Below are 21,570 nucleotides of genomic sequence, written 5' to 3'. Positions count from 1 at the left end.
TCAGTGGGACCAGGGTTTCATCTTTTACAGTTTGACTTGTCTGTGCACAAATATCATCAAATATTTTTTAAACATTTTAAATCTCTACCATTACATTTTTCTTTACAGCAGTTCTGCATCCTACATATTTATTCTTGTGCAGGAACTATTTGCAAAGGCTGTACTATTCAGATTTCTATATGCTTTCCTAGGTTTATACATGAAAAGCATGATTGTTTTCCTTTTCAGACTCTGGAAAATGCAGGTTCTGGGTAGTGTGCCATGTACTCCTGCTCCTATTCAAAGTTTTCTGCACAAAAATATATTGTCTTTTAGGTTGGATTTTGGGGATTTTTTCTTAACTCATGTTGTTTTATACAAAGATTATAAATGGGTTTTATTAATGGGGAAATGTGTTGGATATATGTAGACTTCGAGTATGCATCTCTAGAGAGAGTAACAAAGTGTAGATTAGCTCTATGAAATACATGTTAACACTACTTCAAAAAGATATAATTATGTGCTTAGAACTCTTTTTAGAGACATCAATTTGCTCAGTCTTATTTTCCTCGTTTATTTGAAGTCTGATGTGAAATTTTAATAATTATTTTTTAATGCTGGGATTTGCTTTACTTTTTGAGTACTTAAGTGCTTAATACACGTCCAGTTAGTAGGTCTGGTTCTACTACAGCATGAACTTAAATATCTTACGTCATTCTTTGTACTAGTAGCTACATTTCTGGATAGCTCCTCATTGTCATGTCATGCTACTCCCCAGTAGTCACCAAATCAGATTATCTAAAAATGGACTGAATTGATTGAAACTTGAACCAATGACTGAGCTAGAAATAGCTGGTTTTTGTTTGTTTGTTTGTTTGTTTCCAATTCGTTTTAATTTATTTTCTGGAACAAAACAAATTTGAGATTATGGTAGTCCATAAGTATGGAGAATTTTCATTTCAAAATGACTTTCTGTTTATGAAAATATACTTTACATTACACATTATAATGTATTTTGACAGTCAGTAAGAGGAAAGTATTTTGTTTTATCAACACAAACATTTAGAATTCATCTAAAATAATTTCAGCATTTCTCAGAAAAAATCAGTCATGGTGACTTTTATTTCTATGCAAAAAAAACTGTATTTTGGTCAAAGTCTTTGTCCTGACAAAACAGGAGTTCTGAGTCTTCAGTTTTTTTAAAGACGTAATTGAAAGTTGTCAAGTTAAAATGTTTGTGATTTCTTGTAACCAAAAGAGCTTCAACTGCTTATGTTGCAACAAGATAAAGGAAAAAAAAAAAAAAGTAGGTATAATTGAGAGTCCTTCTCTTACCAAGAGGAAAATAAGGCATTTTACAAAATTTGCTGGCTGATCTGAGTTTGGAATTATAGCTTCAGGGAAATAAATGCCACCCTGAAGAGGTTTGGCAAGATAGGCTTTGAGTGTACTGTCCCTACTGTCTAGAGGAGAGGAGATGATATTTTAATGCCTTCTGTAAATATTTGCAACAGTGAGTGTCAGTTGGCAGAATTGAGTGGCTTGAGTTTCATCTGAAGGGGCTGCAGGGGCTGAGCACCATGTAATCCAGAATGCATTCTTCCCCTGCAGTGTCCGAGTTTTCCTGCCTGATGAGCTGAGGTTTGTTCCAGTCTACAGAGGTATTAAAAGGTGATTAAAATATGTCCAGATAAGAAGTTTGGACTCAAGTGTTTTTTTGAGGCTCCAGGTAATAGCAGTTTAAATGTAGTCTGTTAGGTATTAGAAACATCTCCTGTGTTAGGGCTGTAGAAAATAATGGCATACTGAAGCAGCAGATAAACCACCTTTTTTTCTAATGAAATCACTGGAAAGCCAAGCTGGCTGATGCGTAAAGTAGATTTCATGTATCGTGTTCAGGCATTGGTGTGCTTCGTTAATGGCAGAAACTATTCTGCCAGGTGAGCTAGCAGGAGGGATTCTGAGTTACCTGGAAGTCATTATAGATAAATGACATCTTCTTCCTCATGCCTTTGTCCCTCTGGTCACTTGCAATATTTCAGAATCCATTTTAGAGGATGTTGCGGTTTGTGGATGTTCATGCAGTAAGAGACACAGTAAATTAGACTCACTGTGCATGTCAGTGAGCTATACAGAAAAGATTTGAACCATAGACCAGAATAGTTTGGAAAGAGTTATTACAATCTGTCAAGTCAATAATTCACATTTTAGAAAAGCCCTCAGTATAAATTTACAGTTCGGATTCGTTTTACAACCTATCAGGTCATTAATCAGGGCTTTGTGAGATCCCCTAATGTAGTTTTATATAATCTGTATTTTTATGTTTTGACATGATGGACTGTAACAGCTTAATTAAAATAATGTTAAGAGGTTTACTGAATCCCACACTACCGAGGAGATCCAGAGTTAGTCACTGCATTGAAAATGTACCTTGCTCTGTCTTGTTATTACACAATGAATGGGATATGTCCTCAAGCATCTTGACAGAGAACACGTTTCTTGCAACATGTAGGCAAATTGGTAGGAATTAATGACAGAGTGAATTTCCTTTACATTGATGAGTTTATATGCAATATTCTTACCCTAAATTGTTTTGAATATTAGCTAATGAGCATTCACATGCAGTCAGGTAAGATATGTAGCATTTAACAGAAATACAGTAAGAGTAGTGGAATAGACAAGGTGGTGTATGAACCATGACAGATTACCATTTATTAGGATCTACCTTAGTAAATAATCTGAATCAAAAGCCAGATGTAAATATACCATAAGTGGAGATGCATTCCTTCCAAAGACAAGATCTATAACTTAATTTTGCCTTGTGTAGCAAAGATACTTTGTAAGAATGAAAAATACTTAGCTATTAGAGAAATAAGCACAGAGATGCATGGTTTGCCTCCCAGATGAGTGTTGCTGTGATGACAGTCCTTAAAAAATGTAGGGCTAATGTACAGCTGTAGTGCTGGACGACAAGGGATGAAGACAAGTGCCTCAGAAGGCCAATTAAAAATCCACAGTACTTGCCTTAATGTCTGTGACTGTACCTGAGACTTTCCAGCTGGACCAATCTTTGGTCCATTCTGTCTAAACGTGGTACACTGTCAATTCCTGGAACTATTTGGAAGGATTTTGTGTAGTGAAAGAAATGAGAAAAATCCAAGTTGATCCAAGTTTTGGCTTTGGCTCCACCAGTGAAAAATCTGAATATTGTTGTGGTTGGCATGACTCTCCTTTGGATCCTGTCCCAACCCTGGCCACACTCCCTTTCTGTGCTTCTCACATTTCATACTGATGTAGATGATCAGTCTGTACTCATGCAGTTTCACTTACATCAGACATACCCTGTTCAGGTTTTGTGGTATAAAACCATCCCTCACCAGACAGGCAGGCAGTAGAGCTGTCTCCTTGCCTACCACATGGTGCTGACTGAGGATCACATTTAGATTTGGAGTGTGAATATTTCATCAAGCTTCCTTCTATGCTGCGCATAAAAAATCCACTGTGCGTTATTTGTTGTGGTATCTTCTCCCTTTTATCTTTCTGCTATATTTTACCTTGCTTATTTGTTCTGCCTATGCTCTAAAATATTGTGGGAAGATTCTTCTAAAAAGAAAAAAAAAACAAAAAAAAACCAACCTATTTTTTTTGTCTTCATTAATCTTTCTATTTTGTGCTGAGTGACAAAATGTTACAAGGCATCAAAGATCATTTCTTCCCTGATACTAAGCTACAGTAGTGACAAGCATGGAGGATAAATTATCTTAAAGTGGGAGATCCTTTTATTGCTCAAGAGAAGGCTAGTTGCTTCAATCATTTGTGAAACTTGTGTGCTGACTGCTACTTTCATAGCCACTGTATGGCACGCAGTGCCACCCGTGACAAATAGCAGTGTTACCATAGACATTTTTGTAGTAGGTGGAAAAGGACTTTTTAAAGAGATGGATTTAAGAACAAATTCCTCGGTGTAATAGCTAGGATACCTCCGCTAGTGACAACAGTGATGTAGTGTCTCTGCAGGAATTGCTGCCCGCCAGAGGCACTGTGGCCTTTGCTGAGTGATCTCAGTTTTGAGAATGCTGGGTCTCGTTGATGACCCATGGTGACATCACCGTGACCAGCGTGGATTTCATGAGTGCAGAGGAGATGAAGCAGACAGCTCTGTCTCCCACGTCCAAGAGAAAGAGGAGGGAGACATGGAATTGTTGCCTGCTCAGCCTCACTGAGGTCTTCCACTTGTTCTTATCCACCACCAGGTTGTTCTTTCCGTCTGCATCAGAAAAGAAAGCAATCACATTGTCAGTGTAGTTCAGGCTAGCTAAAGGCAAAGGCTTCCTAGGCTGCTGATCTTCGGATAGGAAGCTTATGTGGCTGACATAATTCCCATCCTCGCAGTAGGTGCAATGGAGGGAGCCTTGCTTGGATACAGAGTCCAGAATGAGATTACACTCTTAGCTACTCAGATAAATAACATATCTAGAAAACTGATTGCTCTGGCTTTAGGATTTGATGAGGCAGGATCACTTTAGCAGCTACAGTAAAATTTGTTAAGCCCTGCAGGACTGCAGCAAACTTACTAGACTCCTGTTTTCATCATCTTGCTCATATCTGTCATAGGTGATTATGTACCTTAACTGTTGCTACTCTGTTTACTGCTGGATGCAAATTATCAGCAAAGGAGGTGGAGTTGCCATATGCTTCTCTGTTAGATCATTTACTAAGAAAAATGAAAGCTTTCCATAACAATCAAAACTACTTACTCCTTCCATATGTGCTTCACTTAGATATCAGGAAGAGGTAAAGTTCCTACCATTCTCTTTGTTGTAATGTTTGTCTGATTGCTTCATTAATCTGAGGTTTTGAAACCCAAATATAAATGCATTTTTTCATCCTGTATAACTAGCAGCTTAGGGACAAAGTACTATTTTGACAAAGTTTTGCTTTAAAACAGCTCTTGTAATGACCATTGCATTTATACTCAGTAAGTCCTTATTTTGTGTCTTGGTTATGGAAAAAGCTAATTACACTCAACACAAAAAACATATTTGCAGGTCTCAGCAAAGTTCTTTTTTATAGCTCTTGTGGACAGCAGCTGCAGGCTATCAGTCTGGACCCTTGATAAATGGTTTTGACATTTTGTACAGACACCCCTCATGAAAAAGGATTTTTATTTATTCTCAAATGTTGAATTCTGCATTATTGATCAGGTGCCATTCATTAAAGGCTGCTACTTGCTAGAAAGAATTACACAGTCCCTAAGCTACACACAACATAATGAATTATTCTGCTGGTGAACATCAGCGTTAAAGCAATGCTAAGGTTGCATGGTTAAGCGTGCAAAAGTCAGGAAATGGCAGTTAAAGTTGAAAACAATGGGAGTTTTGCCTGAGTTAAGATTGCAGAATTACGTCTTAGGGCATGTGCAAAGACTACTAGCAAGTGGTAGATATTAATTCCAGGGCAAGTGTTTATAGTTACCCAGTCCATTCACAAACACTGCCGTTATTTATTAAGGCATTTAACAAGGCTGCAAGCAGTGGATGAAATCATTAGTGGTAAGCGGCACCAAGCAGATGGGTATTTTGCGGGCTGTTTCTTGGTTGAACAATGCTACAGAGTTGAATTGATCAAGGTTGAGGGTCAGTAGTAATGCTATGCCATAAACCACAACCATGGTGTAAAAAGTTAGTTGCTCACTGTGATGTGAGGCAAGTTTCATTTGTCAAAGTACTGTTTCTATTTAGCTTTCCCCTGGGGATTCCTGTTTAGTTTTCTTTCTGTCTGTCTATTTGTCTGCCTTTCTGGTTTGGTATCATTTAGCTAGTTACACTTGGTACAAAAAGCACATTTACTGCACTCAACAAAGTTGGGTTTTCTGGTTCTTTGCAGTTGCTTCTGCCAGATGGCTATAGCCGGTTGCTACACTGTCTGTGTCTGTGCCATGAGGAAAGATGTACAGTCCTGACGTCGTGGTTCTGTGGTCAGACAGACCAGGATCAGTGCTAGGTGCACCATACCATCCTGCTTGCCTGCAATGCTTGTGTTTCTTCCCATGGGAACACAGGATGCAGCGGAGATGAGCTGCACCCTTCCTGTAGTCAGATGTGTGCCCAAGAACCAATGCCACAGAGTACAACACAGAGATCATTTGCAGTGGCAACATAGACTTAGATAATATGTTTTTGGATTTTTCTGAGTAAGTAAGAGCATCTCTGTACCACCAGAAGCAGAGTTTGCTGATCCTCCAGCATTAGGAACAAATTTTCTCAGACATGAGAAATGTTGTTGGCTTTCCTTGCCTTCAGGGGTAAGAGTCAGGTTGTAGTGCCTTCTAGTGGCTACTGCAAATTTCGGCTCCATGATCTCTACTGGTCAGAAAGCAATTGGATGTTAGAACTAGTTAAGAAAGGCATAAAGAACAAAGTAAAAATACTCTGTATGCTGCTTTATTATTAAGAAATCTATTGAACATTTGCACCATGAACGTTGTGCACCATGTCAAAAAGGGCAGAGTGGTGCTGGAAGAGATACAGAGAAGAGCAGCAGGGTTAGTAAGAGATATGGAGGACTTAATGAGAATCAAATAAGGCTTTGCTTACATCGTGGATGGTTGGGGGGAAGCATGAGGAGTGCTGTGCAACTCATAGGGACCCAGAGAGCTTAAGACAGCTGTCTCTTCTGATTTAAAGAACTAGGCAGCATCAAATAAAGTAAGCAGGTAGCGGACTCTCTTCAAAAATATAATAAAAGGAAGATGTTATCTATGAGAAATGTATATAAGGCATGGGAATACTTGGCAGAAGATGCTGTAGGTGCTAAAAGCTTACAGAGGCTGGTAAGATTTGGTTCAGACTACAAGCTGGATCATCAGGGCCTGTGGCTCTCCCTTGACACTAGGAGGTCCCTCTAGTTTGTGTCTTGGTAGGACGCAGGGTGAAGGAAATGGACCACGCTGGCACAGTGAGCCAGGCAGGTATTGTCAAGCCACAGCCATGAGGGGACCAGTGGGATGTCAGCGCAGCCCACCACCGTGTGAGGCTCACAAGGTTGGTCCCTTTTGGAGATGGGATATTACATATTTATGTGAACCTTTAGATTCAGCTTGTAAAGCCTTTTGTTTTCTTGTCCCAAGCACAGTAAGTAATCCTGTTCATTTCAGAGGCATGCGGAATCAAGCCCACCATAAAAATTCATTCCGCATATTTCTTTTAAGTCTCAACAAATGTATTTTTAATTATAGATAATATATAGCATTACAAATGGATCTCATTAATTCTAAGTGGCTGGCTGCTAAGGCTCTGTAGCTATTGTGCTTTCCTGTACCACTGCCAAAGCAGAAGCATGCAGGTAGTGTTAGATGTGATATAACATGAAAGAAAAGGTAGATTTAATGTCATATTTATGCCCCTGGAAATATTACAGTTACACCATAGGAAGAGGAAGAACTAGAGTTCAGGTAGTCTATTTAAGTAAAACAAGCATTTCCTGGGATCTTGGATGATTCATTTATTCTTATGCTTTATTTCTTCAGTTGGAAAATCAGCATAACTGTAAATAGGTCGCAATCCTGTCAGGAGCTTTTGCAAAGCCCTGCAGGATCTTTGGATGGAAGGTTTACTAACCATATAAATAATTTCATTGCTTAGATACAGAACCTTGGTTTTATCATTTGCTCCTTTTTTGAGTTTCCTTTTGTTCGTGGTTGTTCCTAAGAAGGGTCAAATTCAGATCTCATATGCTTCCAAGTAAATAAGGAATTATTGTTGATAACACTGACATTATACTATATTAAATTTCTTGCTAAAGCATCTAACTCTAATCCTTGAAGTCTCTGCTGGATGTTTCATGCCACATACAGCACTGGAGGGTGGTTATGCTCCCCTTATAGAGACTCTATTTCTTCTCTGAATATTCAAATGCATATTAGATATCTCATTTAATGTGATGATTGTATCTCCTTCCATTTATGTGGACTGTCTTTAGCAATGCCAGCCCCTTACTTTCTTTGGGCTTCTTTTTTTCCACGTGAATTCCCAAATGTTTTTCCTAGTAAGTACCATGAACCGTCCCTTTTATTTACTGGCTGTCATTACCAAACTGCCACTCCAAAGCTCTACGCATCTTTTTCAACACTTATATACATTAAATTGTAATTTTTCACCTCTTCCAGCTTGGTTTAAATAATGTAAATCCTTCTTATTTGATTGCATTGCTACTCATTATTTATGGTGCTATGCCATACAATGTTATGTGCAGACTGGGGAATCTTTTTTTGTATGCAGTCATGAAGATCACCTTTATAAATAATGAAAAAGCTTACAATTGTGATTATACATCTTCTGTGCAATACCTGTATATACTTTGTCTCTCTAGCACTGGAAAGACATCTCAAAGGCACACGTAAGAGAAACTTTGTCTTTTATCTGCATTCTTTCCACCGAGATTCTTGTTTCCTGAGACAAAAAACAGAGAGCCTTGTTCATCTGGGAGTTCCTGCTCTCCTGAGAATGTATAATGCGAAGCCCTCGATGCTACCCTCTCTCTAATTAGGCCTGAGATGACCTGCCGGCTTACACTTACCAAGCCACATCGTGTGCACCATTCCCATAGCTTCACAGAAAGGAAACTGAAACTCTACAGCAAACATAATTACCAATGAGCATGTCTGAGACACTGCTACTGTTGTTATTGCTACCGCTTTCTGTCCACACCAGTCCTTTCAGCAACCACGTCAGTACAGCTCTGGTGTGCTGGAAGGGCAGGTTTCTAAGAGGGAACTTTGAGTGGGTGAAGCAAAAATCCCGTTAGTCTTTCTGCGCTGCAGTGGGATATGAGCATAGCCTATGAGAAGGAGCCAGCTAATCTGGTGCTGCCTGCTCCTTCCTGCCATGGAGGCTGATCATAACCCCGTGTAGGCTGCCTTGTCATTGATCACAAGAGGGAGGAAAGGAGTTGCTTTAGGGAGACTTGCCTTTACTGGTGTCAGAGATGTGCTTGCTGGGCTTTGTCGATTTCTCTGCATGGTCTGCAGATGCCAAGCTGTGTTGGAATGTGAACAGAGCAACATTTGGCACATCACTTGCTTGGAAAGCCAGTACTGTACCACCTGAGTTTCTTGTATTAAAACAAGGGATAGTTTGGCCAAGCTGTGCAGTGTTCTGTGGCTAGGATTATAATGTCAATTAAACAGGACCAGGAAACATTTCCTGGGCACCGGAACTCAATCATCTGTACTCCTGCATTGATAACAAGGTCCCTGGCATGATACTGGGCTGGTAGACCACTCTCCCAGACAATTCCAGGCATGGTTGAAAAATCATCACAGGCAAGGAACCACTTTAGTAGACCATTGGTATGGCCACACCGTATCAGAGGATGAAAGTTACAGGAAAAGATGCTGGCCGTTTTGTGCCAGAGGACAGGTTTTGCCATGTTTCATTTGCTAGACAAATGCTCCCTATCTGAAGACCCTTGTGAAATGGTTGTATTAAGATGAGAAAAGGAAGGGGGAAAGGGGTGGGAAGCTGTACTCTAAAAGGTCACTGAAGTGAAGCAAAATATTGGTTTGATTTTGAAAGGTAAAGAGATCTGATGCCAAGGAAATGAGGAGCACTTGAAATTCATGGCAGCCATCTGTACTTGCTTCTCAGCTCAGAAAAATAAACTCTTACCAGAGTGAGAGGGTCAGTGCAAATTTTTGTCAGTAGTAGTATGCTAGAGGCTTAAGGAAGGCATCCGCATACTTTACCAGTGGGCACATGCTTATGTATCTGCAGATCTACTGCAGGGAGGATGATTTGCCAGCTGATCCTGTCTTGTTCATGCTGGGACTGCTGAAGGCTTTTCTATGTTTTTCAGTTCTTATGAAAGTATCTGTAACAGTGCCACTTATAGATATTCTCCAAAAAAAAGGTGAAATTTCATCCCCACACATGAGCTCAGTTAGGCTGTTGTTGGCTCCATCATAGCTGCAGATACGGTTCTGTGGATGCATGTGGAGAGTGTCAGAAGCTGGGAAAAATCCTCCTCCTGCTTGAGGCAACACACAGATTGCCCCAGCTGTGCAGGTCTGAAATGCAGACTTCCCTCAAAGAGATCAGAATCAAACAAAAGGAAAACAAGGAACACAGAATGTCTTTGGCATGAGGGGAAATTTAGGGAAAGGTTGTTTCCATGACAGGGTGATCCTTATGTCTTTTTTTTTTTTTTTCTTTTAAGAAGAGAACAAATTTGCAATGCTCTGTGTTATCTATCAAATGCTGAAGTAGCAGTGTGAGAGCTGAGTGACTGGGCTGATGGGACGTACATGCTGGTTTCAGATGGTGTAGGTGCTCAGCACTGTCTTTCAGCCTTACCAAATTACAGGAACAAGACTCAAAGCTACTGCTGACACAAACAAGACAGAGGTCACCGAGCCATGCCCTGTGACCTGAGTGTATTTCACACCAGATTTTACTGAGTTTATTAATAAAGTTACATCAGGCAATCAACAAAAAGATACAACCCTGATAAGGGTAAGTTCTTAAGATAAGAATAACAACATTGGTGTTTGGTTACAACGCATGTAAACTACTCCCCTTTATTGCTGGAAGTGCCAATTAGTTCTGCTGCTGTGCAGGATGGGCTTGATGAGCCAGTAAAGGAAATGTTTCCTTACTAGTTTTAGCAATGGCACGAGAAAGAAACAGAGGGACGGTTGTTAAAAAAAGAAAAAAAAATAAGACCTGCGAGCCCAATGATTTTTTTTTCAATTGTTTTCATTGCTTTTCCAGAGCAGTATTTTGTTGCTTGCAGTAATAGCGACAGCCCTTTCCACACTGAATGTGAGTGATCTGGCCTGATTGTTTTCTAATTTCTGCTGAAGTGAGGCACTGACACCTACAAGAGTTACCTTTGTGAGAACAGAAAGGGAGGAAGGAGAATGAGGCCCATGTACACATGGTTTCCTGACCAATATACATCAGCATAATTTACTGTAGTTTTTTTGCCAAATGTGACCAGCAGACTTCCATTAAAACACTGTCCACTCGTACAAATCTTTATTTGTCTCATTCTTGCTCCGTCTGTTTATCTTAACTTTCCAAATTTCATTTTAGCACAATCATTTAATTGTCTCATGATCTGTAGGAAAGACCCTTGAAAATACTTAAGAGACTGTTTCTCTATTCTCTGGGCACTGTAGAAAGGCTTCTAGCTTTACATCCATCATGCAAAAGCATGTATGTGCTTAAGCACTTGGGATGCCATAGATTTTCCTGTGCTGTAGTGTTTTGTGGCTGACTACAACAAAAATGCATGCCTGCCACCATTATTTACAACTGTAACAGTGAGAAATTACAAAACCCACTCTTCATTAACCTCCAATAAGGCTGTTCCTGCAGCCAGTGATTGCCATTACATTGATGGAGTGCTAATACAGCTCAATAGCCCCGGTTGGCCTGTCTCGCCCATGACTGCATCACAGCTCCTGCCTCCCACCACTACTCAGCACACGTCCAGCAGAAGCTGCTCGAATGATTGATGAGAAAGGCAGCTCATAAAAGCAAGCACAGTGCCCAAAGCAACAGCTGTCTAGCCCTATCCCTGCAGTAATTAGATAAATGAACCCCAAATGAAATCTTACAGGCAAGAGTAGAAGGAAGTGATAATATCCCCATTGCCTCATTCCAGCCTCTGCTTGTAGTTACTCTTCTTTGGTACGGATTTGACAGAGCTTACCTCTCCCCTCTTCCGCACTCACTTCACTGCTGGTCCTCCAGACAGACCCCTGCAGGCACAGGAGACATGGGAGTGTCAGTGGCTGGGGCTGCACTAGGTTTTCTCTTTTTTTTTCCAATGGCACCAGTTGTTTGAATCTGCAGAGCTTGCTGAACCTTTGTCCTTCTCTGCAGAGAAAGAACATAACAAAAGGTCCATGACAGGTCACAAATTGAGTTTAACAGGAAAAAATCGTGCAATTAGCAAATGCCATCTTCAAGAAATAGTTGATGTATTTGTAGGGATGCACTAGATAAAAAAGGAGAAAACAAAGGAATATGGTTCAGGCAGCTGAAATTGCAATGGAAGCAATTAAAAGGTCTGTGTTTATTTTTATGGTACGAAAGCATTGTGATATTACAGCAATGTTCCCTTGATGCTACTGAGTAGTACCCATGAATGAACAGTGACTATTTAATGCCCATAATTACCACATAGAGAGAAAATTATGAAAAAAAATGCATATATATATAGTTATATATAAATTCAGAAAACATCTATACATCTATGCATTTTTTTAAAAATAGTTTAATATAATTACGCACAGAAATTAAATATAAGTATGTATGCAAGAAATATAAAGAAACCCTGTTGAGGAAATCTAAGCAGTACAGATCCAATTTTGCTTTTATTTATGCCATTGCATATCAGGTATAATACTGCGGAAGTAAATGACTGTAAAACTCATTCAAGAACAGAACAGTTATTCCCAGGTAGGAACTGATGTCCAGAGAAGTAAATGGGAGTCCTGTTGGATTTAATAGTTGTCAAATCAAATCCTGTGATCTCACAGGAGAAAATACATTAACAAATGTTTCCGGCATGAGCAGAATTAAGAAGTGAATTTATGTCCTAGAAGAGGCACAGTAATGATGCAGAACAAGTGACCTTTTCTTTTATTCTTTCTCTCCGCTCTTAAGCTAGGGTAATTCTTGCTGAGTTCAGCCAGATTTGCAGGAGTGTAAACTTAGATCAAAATTAGACCCGGGTTGTTTGTTTTACCAGCAGCCCATGTCTCAAGAGAGGGCTTTCATCTCTCCCTGTAGAAACAGTCAGAGGTGCGTCTAAGGCTGGGCGCTGCCAAGACCCGATCACTGGGATTCAAATAAGAATTTCTGGCAGACAGAGTGGTCCCATTAATCACAAGTGGTATCTCTTAAACCCTTCAATTACAAGAGATTAGTGGAGAATTGTAGCATTGGACTAAAGCAGTAATGACACATAGGAAGTGAAGCAGAAAACCTGCTTTCTTCTTAAGAAGAAGTTCAATTTACAGTTTATTTAAATATAAATTGCAAGCGTAAAGTAATAGAGTTCTTAAACTTCACTGTTCAGTTAGTTTCAAATTAACCATACTGTACTTCTGCCTTCCCCAGAGCGTCACTGTGATCTTCAACCTGTCTGTTCCTTAAATTGAACCGAAGTCTTTTAAGTCCATTAAGTTCCTGTGCTATCCCCATAGCTGGCTGAATTACATTCTCCTCTTCTCGCACTGCCTCCCCCGTGGCGAGGATTGCAGGGGTCAGCACGGACTCCAAACCTCCCCCTGCTATCCCCCAGTCGTAAATCGCCTGAAAGACTGTGAAATGGCCGTCTTCTTCTATCGTTTCTACTGCTGTAGCTTAGTTGATTTACTGTCATCCTAACTGCTATTGGGAAATATTTTGCATGAATCCTTGGGTTTAAGTTACATGCATAATAATGTTTAATAATAGAGTGCCTACCTAACGGCAACTGCCAGTCCTTTGAGGCCCAGGTGCGCAGACCTCTTCATACCAGCTGCAAACAAACTGTCTTCAGAATGAGAAGTAGCTCAGTTATCAGGATACCCACATATAGTCAATGCAGTATTCCTTTGCCCTAACACACAGGAAAAATTAGATCTGAAAATAAAACTCCCCAATACACAGGAAATACAGAGGTTCATGGCAATAGCGTATTTTTCTTGTGAATTGTCTGTATTTGCTAGAGCTGAGGAGCCGAATGGTCAGAAAGTTTATGTCATTAGACATCTCCTGGGACTTCTGAGATGAGTTCCTTTTTATAGTGGTTCATTTGGTTTATCTGATGCTACTAAATTTTTAGGATTTCAGTTAAATTGATCTTTTACTCCAGGGAAAGACAAACCTGATGCTTGAGCTTCTATCACTATAGCTGTTGGAAGTTAGGAGGATTTGCAGTATTACTTCAGTAAGAAGTGACAGGTATTATTCTGGTTTTGTGTGAAGAGGTTTAAGTCAGGGCCCAAAGCTTGTGATGTTATACTGGTACAAAACTGGTAGCTGAACTTGAAATGAAGCATCTATACAGTTTGAGGGCAGAAAGAATGTATTCATACCTATATATGAAGGGTTGTTAGATTTCACCTACTTTTCTTTCTAAAAAACAAAACGAAACAACAAAAAACTTACCCTTGGGGTATTCAGTTAGCTCTCCTTTACACATAATGATCAAGGATCTGAAGGACATGGATTCACAGCAGCCAAAGATGCACGTAAACTTATAGGGAAGTAGATTTGTAAACTAGAGCGAGTATTTTATTTGATTTAGTTGAAGAATAGCAGTTAATTGGGTTTCTAGAAGATCAGTCTAATACTCTTATAAAGTGACATCTGTTCAAAATAGGATACAATAGAAAAACCTAGCTCATCTAAAATTGAAAATAGGAAAAGAGGTGAAGACTGATATTGCTGACTTCATGGCGGCCTGCAGCTCCCTCACGAGGGGAGCGGAGGGGCAGGCGCTGAGCTCTGCTCTCTGGGGACAGCGACAGGACCCGAGGGAACGGCATGGGGCTGGGACAGGGGAGGGTCAGGCTGGGTGTTAGGGAAAGGTTCTGCACCCAGAGGGGGGTCGGGCACTGGGACAGGCTTCCCCAAGGGAAGTGGTCATGGCACCACTATGCAGGAGTTCAAGAAGCATTTGGACAATTCTCTCAGACACCTGGTTTGAGTTTTGGGTGGTCCTGTGTGGAGCCAGGACTTGGACTCGATGATCCTTGTGAGTCCCTTCCAACTCAGGATATTCTATGATTATATGTTTTGTTTTCTTTCTCCTCCAGGACTCAGTGTTGCCCTCCCTCCCCTCTGTGGTTACTTGACGAGTGCCTCTATTCTGAGCTGCCAGGACACCTAGGGCTGAAATAAACCAGGCCCAGTTCATTACAACTGACTGGGGGTGTTGATGGTCTTTGTCCTCAGTAGAAATTAGCTCTGCTAATTAGATTAATGCCTTGGGCAAAATGTTGGAAGTGGCTTTTTTCAGTTAGGTGTTAGGTTTCATAACTGCTGAGCTGAGTGGTTGAAAAGAGAACCCCTGCACACCCAAGCTGTATTCTTCCTCTTTCCCCTCAACTAGTCATGTAAAACTGAAATCAGACTCCTGACCATTTCACCATCTAATGACAAGTTGTTTTCCTGGTTTAAAATTGGATTCACATTACCAATTTGACTCACAAGCATATAGAGACGACATCACAAAAATACTGAACAATCTAGATTGATTTCTGGTCTCATTCTATTGTCTTCAGAGGAGCTGTGTAAAAAAATGAATTTTCCCACATTTGACCTCTCAGACCAGATGATTTATTTACATGTGGGATGAGTTTGGGCAAGCATGAAATGAGGTCTACATACGAAGAGCACCAATCTCATTGAGGCTGACAGGAGCCACAGCCTGGTTGACTTTTGGAGCTACACCTCCCAGTGTGTTTCTGCCATCCCCAGCAGTGGCTGAGTGCCCACCCTGTGCTGAGGTGCCTCTTCATGGTGACTTGCATGCCAACCATGCGTGGGTTTTAATACAACTGAGGTATAGTTAGAACGAAACAATTAGATAAAAGTTCTGGTTGGCATGAAAGTCAGTCTGCCCTAGGACAAAGTAAATGAATGTGTGGCTAGAAGGCAAAAGCTGGCAAAGAGGTGAGGTTTGCCCTGTAAAGTTCAGGAACTGATTTGTCTGCAGATAGTGAATTTATGGGGAGAACCAAAACAAGACCGATTATCATCTGTCTTACTTGCATCTAAATTGCTTACCAAGTGGGCTAATGATGCAGTATAATCTCATTAAATCCATGAAGATGTATTTTTGTCTAGAAATAACGTCTTATGTAGCCATTTAATGAGTTGTGAACTAACATGTTTTAACAAATCTTTTATCACTTATTACATTTCACTCCCTTGATGATGATTTCAAAATCTGACCATTAAAACAGGGCTCTTTTCACAACTGTTTGATGATGACACTTAGATGCGAGCAGTTCATCTTTTTGCATTTGGGTAGAATCAGAAAGGTGTAAATTACAGATCTGGCTTTTATGTGCTTGTCTTATTGATCACACTACTGTGTAGAAACTGCAGTAGTTCTGATAGTTTAGCAGCCTAGATTACATTTCAGCTTTCTTAATTGGGCCACTAGGGTACAGTTACTTTTCAATTTATACCGAGAGTAAGACAATGTGATGTAATACTTCATCGTTGTACTTGAGTAACATGGGCACTAAAACACCATGAGGTACCTTGTAATTCTAAATACACGAGGTGCTTGTTGAAGTAGACAGAGACAAGTTCTGGCTTTATGCAATGTGCATTTTAGACCAAGTTCTATCTATAATCATTCCTGTGTCTTCACTGACTTCCATGGAGCTACAGCAAAGTGAGTCGAGTGGCTTGGGTCGAGTGTTTTTGGAAAGTTCATTCAACATACAAGAGTCTAGTGCATCCAACAGTCTCATCAAATGTGGTCATCTTTTTGTGTTTGCTGACAGGTCAAAGTCATGGTGCGCATTTCTTCCACGCTTGCCAGAGACACATCTGAGTCCAGCTCTTTCTTAAAAGTCGATCCCCGTAAGAAGCAAATCACACTCTATGACCCAGCGACCTGTGGAGGTCAGAATGCTTTTCAGAAAAGGGGCAACCAGGTTCCACCCAAGATGTTTGCTTTCGATGCAGTTTTTCCCCAAGATGCATCACAGGTAGGCAAAGTCTGATCAGAACAGTTATCTAACAATAGAATGCACCAGAGCCAGACTGATTTCAGCTGCAGCAGCAGTACTTTCAGTAGAGTTAGACCAGAGTCGAATTTGATCCATCAGTGTCATCGACAGTGAAATCAATTTATTAAATCATATCTAAATGATTGTGTGCTTTCTTTATTCTTTACTGTAAACAATTGGTCCTAAAATTATACATGCAATAAATGTGCTAAATGGTACCTAGAATGCAAATCCTCAATATCAACAAATTATTGTATATTTTAAACGGATTATTTGGTGTATACAGCAATCTGATCAGAATGGCAGTTCTCTAATACTATTCTCTATTCATTAAGAAGTCAAGGATTATTTGTACACTGTTTTATTGTACAATTTACAGTAGAAGGTTGGAGATTTTAATCCACATATCTCCAATCATAAGTATATAATCAGATTTCTCATTTTTATTAGACTTTGGTTTGATGAACTGTTATACAAATGCCATGAGGAAGACAGTAAAAGAGTAAAGTAGACCAGAGAGTCTGAACCTGAACTCTAAGAATGCCCTGGGTAAATTTGTGTGTTGTACCTCTTAACATACTACTACTGTCTTCAGGATGGAGTCTACTGCTGCTAAAAGCTAGGACGACTCATAATAAAATAGAGAAAAATTAAGAAATGTCACCTAGGTAATACCAAACATGCTGTTTTTCCCTCTTACATTTCTTACCCACCTGCTAGTGGAAATTAATTCAGTCCATAATTGGGGAAATAATAGAACCTGTTAAAATTTCTCAGTATTTCCTTTTCAACAACAAAAAAATATTTTTAAGACTCCTTAATAGACAGATCTATCAAACCAACCACATCCCCTTTACAGTATGTGTATTTTGTTTAACCCCACGACAGATGTTGATACTCAGCAAATGAAACTTCCTTGAGAGAGCAAAAGTCTTGTTTCGTGTGCTTACACAAATAATGCCATTACCATCAATAGTATCGGTCACACAAATGAAACAAGCAAGATTAGACTTTTTGATAATTTGGCATGTGATCTGGAGCACTGATGACATTATGACTATTTATACTGAAAGTACTCTGTTGATTTTCCTATTATTGTTGATTATTTTCTTTAATTTCTTTCTCTCTCTCTCTCTTCTCTCTCTCTCTTTTTTTTTTCTTTAATATTGGTTACAGGCTGAAGTATGTGCTGGGACTGTGGCTGAAGTGATCCAGTCAGTGGTCAATGGTGCAGATGGCTGTGTGTTCTGCTTTGGCCATGCAAAACTTGGTTGGTATTGCTAAATTTCCTATTTGAACAGCAAAATGAATATTTGTAACCAAAGGTTGTTAATGCTCGAGATTAGGGAAAACAAACCGTCATTTATCTGTGCATAGTAATTGTATTTGAAAGTAGTACACTGTGTGCGTGGCCTTATACTACACCTTCACCTTTCATTAACACGTCTCTCATCTCTGCATACTGTGTAAATGATGGACAACATGCTCTTTGAAGCAGAGGTTGTCTTTGAGTTCTTGCTTTATTCAGTCCCCTGAGCACTACAGCAATTGTTAGTATTCTCCTCAATTGTTAATGAATGATCCAATAGGGATCTATAGTTTTACAAATGTGCCTAGTATTGGAGACTCTTTGCCAAAACACTTCTGTCAAGCTGGGTAAAGGCTGAGTGTATCCACTCAAGTACTCGACGTTTGTGGTGACACTGTTCAAGTGCAGTGACTGGGCACTCAGATCATATGCTTTCTCTCCTATTTCCAGATTAGACAATTCTTTAATTATTGTTCCCTGTTCTGTCTCCGAGAAATCCTATTCTAATGGTTAACTGAATATTACCAACGACTCAAAACTCACTCTTTGCATCAACAGCATTTCAGGTGTTCACGGAAAGACAATAAAAAGGAGAATCATTATCATTAACAAACTTTTCTTTTGAAATAACTGTATTTTATGAGCAATCATATTTTTTGTTCATGTTTATTGAGAAGTATTTTGAAAATAATGTCTCTTTAATGAAGAGGAGTTTGTTGTGAATGGGTGCAATGATCTCTATTTCTTCCTGTCTCAAAGAAACAGATATACACACACAACTTAAAAGGATAATTCCATTTTTCAAGTGATAACAAAGATCAAACTGTATCAGGCTATGATTATCCCAATTTAAATGCAACAAAAGCTGGAGAATACAACAAAAGCTGCAGTACCACCCACCAGCTCTGGTACAATAAATGGAGCAGGGGCACTTGTCCAACTAACCACAGGACCCCTCTGGACCATACAGGAGTAACAGTAGGATAAACACTTGGATATTTAATCCTGTGTGACCTGCCAAACACTAGATGACAAGTGAGATGGAAAAGAAAGCCATCAGATGCTGGTGACTCACAAGTCCTACATGTCCTTCAGAGAGATGGCTTAGTTGCAGCTTTACTGGAGCATGAGTTGAGTCTCTGCAGTTGCATCACCATTCCACCAACCGTGGACACAGACACTGCCACAGACACATGCTTAAAAATATTTTGCCCACTGCTCTTCTTCCACATAGATTCAACATATGGAATAAAACAAGGCAAAGAAACCACAAGTACTTGCCAAAAATTATGTATACCTTTATACTTTGGCTTGAAAATTTAGAAAACTTGTCTCTATATACTGACACCTAAAGCAGCACAAGATAGAACTTGGTGTTTGTTCTTGTTCAACAAACTTTTACAGCAGAGACAAGCCAAAATTATAAGTGCAGAATAAAATAATAGTAAAACAGGGGAAGCTTTAGGTCCATATGAAATATTTATTGTTGTGGACCCACTTCTGCACCAAATGACCACATGTACCTGTTTTTTTTTTTTCTCTTCTCTGTATAAAGTTACATCTCTGTGATCCTGGGACCAAGGTTATGTCAATGCCAGTCCCAGTGTATGACACATATTGTAGTGCTTTGAAGTAAAATGGTATACAAAGTATATCACACAGTATCTAAAGCAGGGAATTTTATAGACCATGGCATTCCTGCTCTGCTCAATTCTCCTCACTATTCACCCATGGTACTGTCTGCAGTGTTGTGTGGTAGGGACCTGCAGACCCTGCCTGGGGCACGGGGAATGTCGGAGGTATACACGAGGTTACAATTCTTGAAAGTGTCTCAAGATTTCATCTGTTGGTTTTAAATGCTCTCCATTTTCCATGTATTATTTGTCTGCCTGTCTGCCTATCTCCATTTTCTGGCTGTCTGTTTGGTTGTGAAGAAGTTGTTTTCATGAAGCCGATGCAGGATAATATCACTTAGCAGAAGGCTGTGAAGGTCCTGGAAATGACACTGTTATCTTTTCTCCACCTCCCCATTCCTGACAGGGAAGTCATACACCATGATTGGCAAGGATGATTCCATGCAAAACCTTGGCATAATCCCTTGTGCCATCTCCTGGCTCTTCAAGCTGATTAATGAACGCAAAGAGAAGACAGGAGCCCGCTTCTCAGTCCGAATTTCTGCAGTGGAAGTGTGGGGGAAAGAAGAAAATCTTAGAGACTTGTTGTCTGAAGTGGCTACAGGAAGCCTGCAGGATGGCCAGTCCCCAGGTGTCTACCTATGTGAGGACCCCATTTGTGGCATGCAGGTGAATCCAGTCTTCATTTTACACTAAAACAAGCAATGTGATTTTTTTTTGAGCTATTGAGATGGTTCAAATTCAAGAACTACCCAGAGCACAAAGTTTATAGACTTGAAAGTGTTTACTTTAAAGCATGCAAGAACTTTATGACCTGCAGCTGCAGGGCCATCTGCTCTCCTGGCCTAAATATTTGTACCTCTGGTATAACTGATGTTGAGCAGGGGCTTGTGTTTGCAATAAAATGTGAAAGCATTCAGTGCAAACAAAAATTCACCTCATTCTAAAAAAAAAATAAAAAAGAAAGTGTGATCTCTCTTTTGTAAAACAACAAGATAAAATATTTACAGTACTGCACAAATAGCTGGAGGCCATTAATATGGCTGTTTATCTCTTTATAAACATTATTTATAGCACTTGCATTAGCAATGTTGTAGGAAGCATTAATCGCTACTTATTAATTGCTGCCAAGACATAAATTCCTGAGCTGGGTAAGCCAAGAATAACTCCAGATCTTCTCAGGTTTAGAGGTTTAGCAGGAATGAGTAACTGGTTCATGTATTTCCTGGGTAACCACTAGAAAGTCTCAGCAGCCCTTTTTATTTATTTGTTTATCTATCTAGCTATCTATTTTTTTATTTATTATTTTTTTCCTTTTGGTTGGGGGGAGGAAGGGCTTATCTTTTCAGTTTGTTGTCTGTGAAGAAGTGAATCTGATTTTTGTATGAACAGATGAAGGGGGAGGAGGGGGCAAACTAGCTTCAATACATTCTTTCAACCTTAAAGGCAACGGCTGCATCCAACCAGGAACTGCAGAGCAATTCTCTCCAGGGATGGGAAAATGGAGGGAGGAGGGAACAGACCCTGTCTGCCTGCTCCCTGTTTCCAGCTGCAAGCATCTAGGAATTATGATTCATATCTCCAAAAGTTGTGAATCATGAGATTTTAAACAGCAAGTAGTAAACTTTGTGTTTTATCTCTTTGTGGTTTAAGCCTTTTGGAGATACTGAGAGCGTATTTTCAATCCTTTCGGTTTTACCCAAGGACTGCAAAGTTTCTTCTTGGTTTTAAATGATGATTAGAGTTCTTATTCTCACTTGACTCATAGTTTTAGTGCTTCAAGAAATACTTACATTATCACAAGAGATCTCACCCCCTGGTATCTAGTAATGGGTGCAGTTCAGTGAGTATAGATGGGAGACTTAAGTCTTCACAGTTCCCATTGGGGTGATAGATGGGTT

The 21,570-nt window shown here is 39.8% G+C and overlaps 1 protein-coding gene across 2 annotated transcripts in view; it reads left to right on the top strand.

Moving 5' to 3' along the window:
- Window positions 1-21,570, top strand: part of KIF26B (kinesin family member 26B) — a 297,138-nt gene that overhangs the window by 213,501 nt on the left and 62,067 nt on the right. For both annotated transcript variants that reach the window (XM_066995522.1, XM_048053158.2), the window contains 3 exons: window positions 16,499-16,705; window positions 17,903-17,996; window positions 20,076-20,338. In XM_066995522.1, coding sequence (XP_066851623.1) covers window positions 16,499-16,705; window positions 17,903-17,996; window positions 20,076-20,338 — 564 coding nt within the window. The remainder of the gene's footprint in view (window positions 1-16,498; window positions 16,706-17,902; window positions 17,997-20,075; window positions 20,339-21,570) is intronic.

This window comes from Anser cygnoides, chromosome 3 (assembly GCF_040182565.1).
Source record: "Anser cygnoides isolate HZ-2024a breed goose chromosome 3, Taihu_goose_T2T_genome, whole genome shotgun sequence".
In the NCBI taxonomy this organism is placed as follows: Eukaryota; Metazoa; Chordata; class Aves; order Anseriformes; family Anatidae; genus Anser; species Anser cygnoides.
Note: the sequence above shows the minus strand (reverse complement) of the source record. Positions and strands in the feature narration are given on the sequence as shown.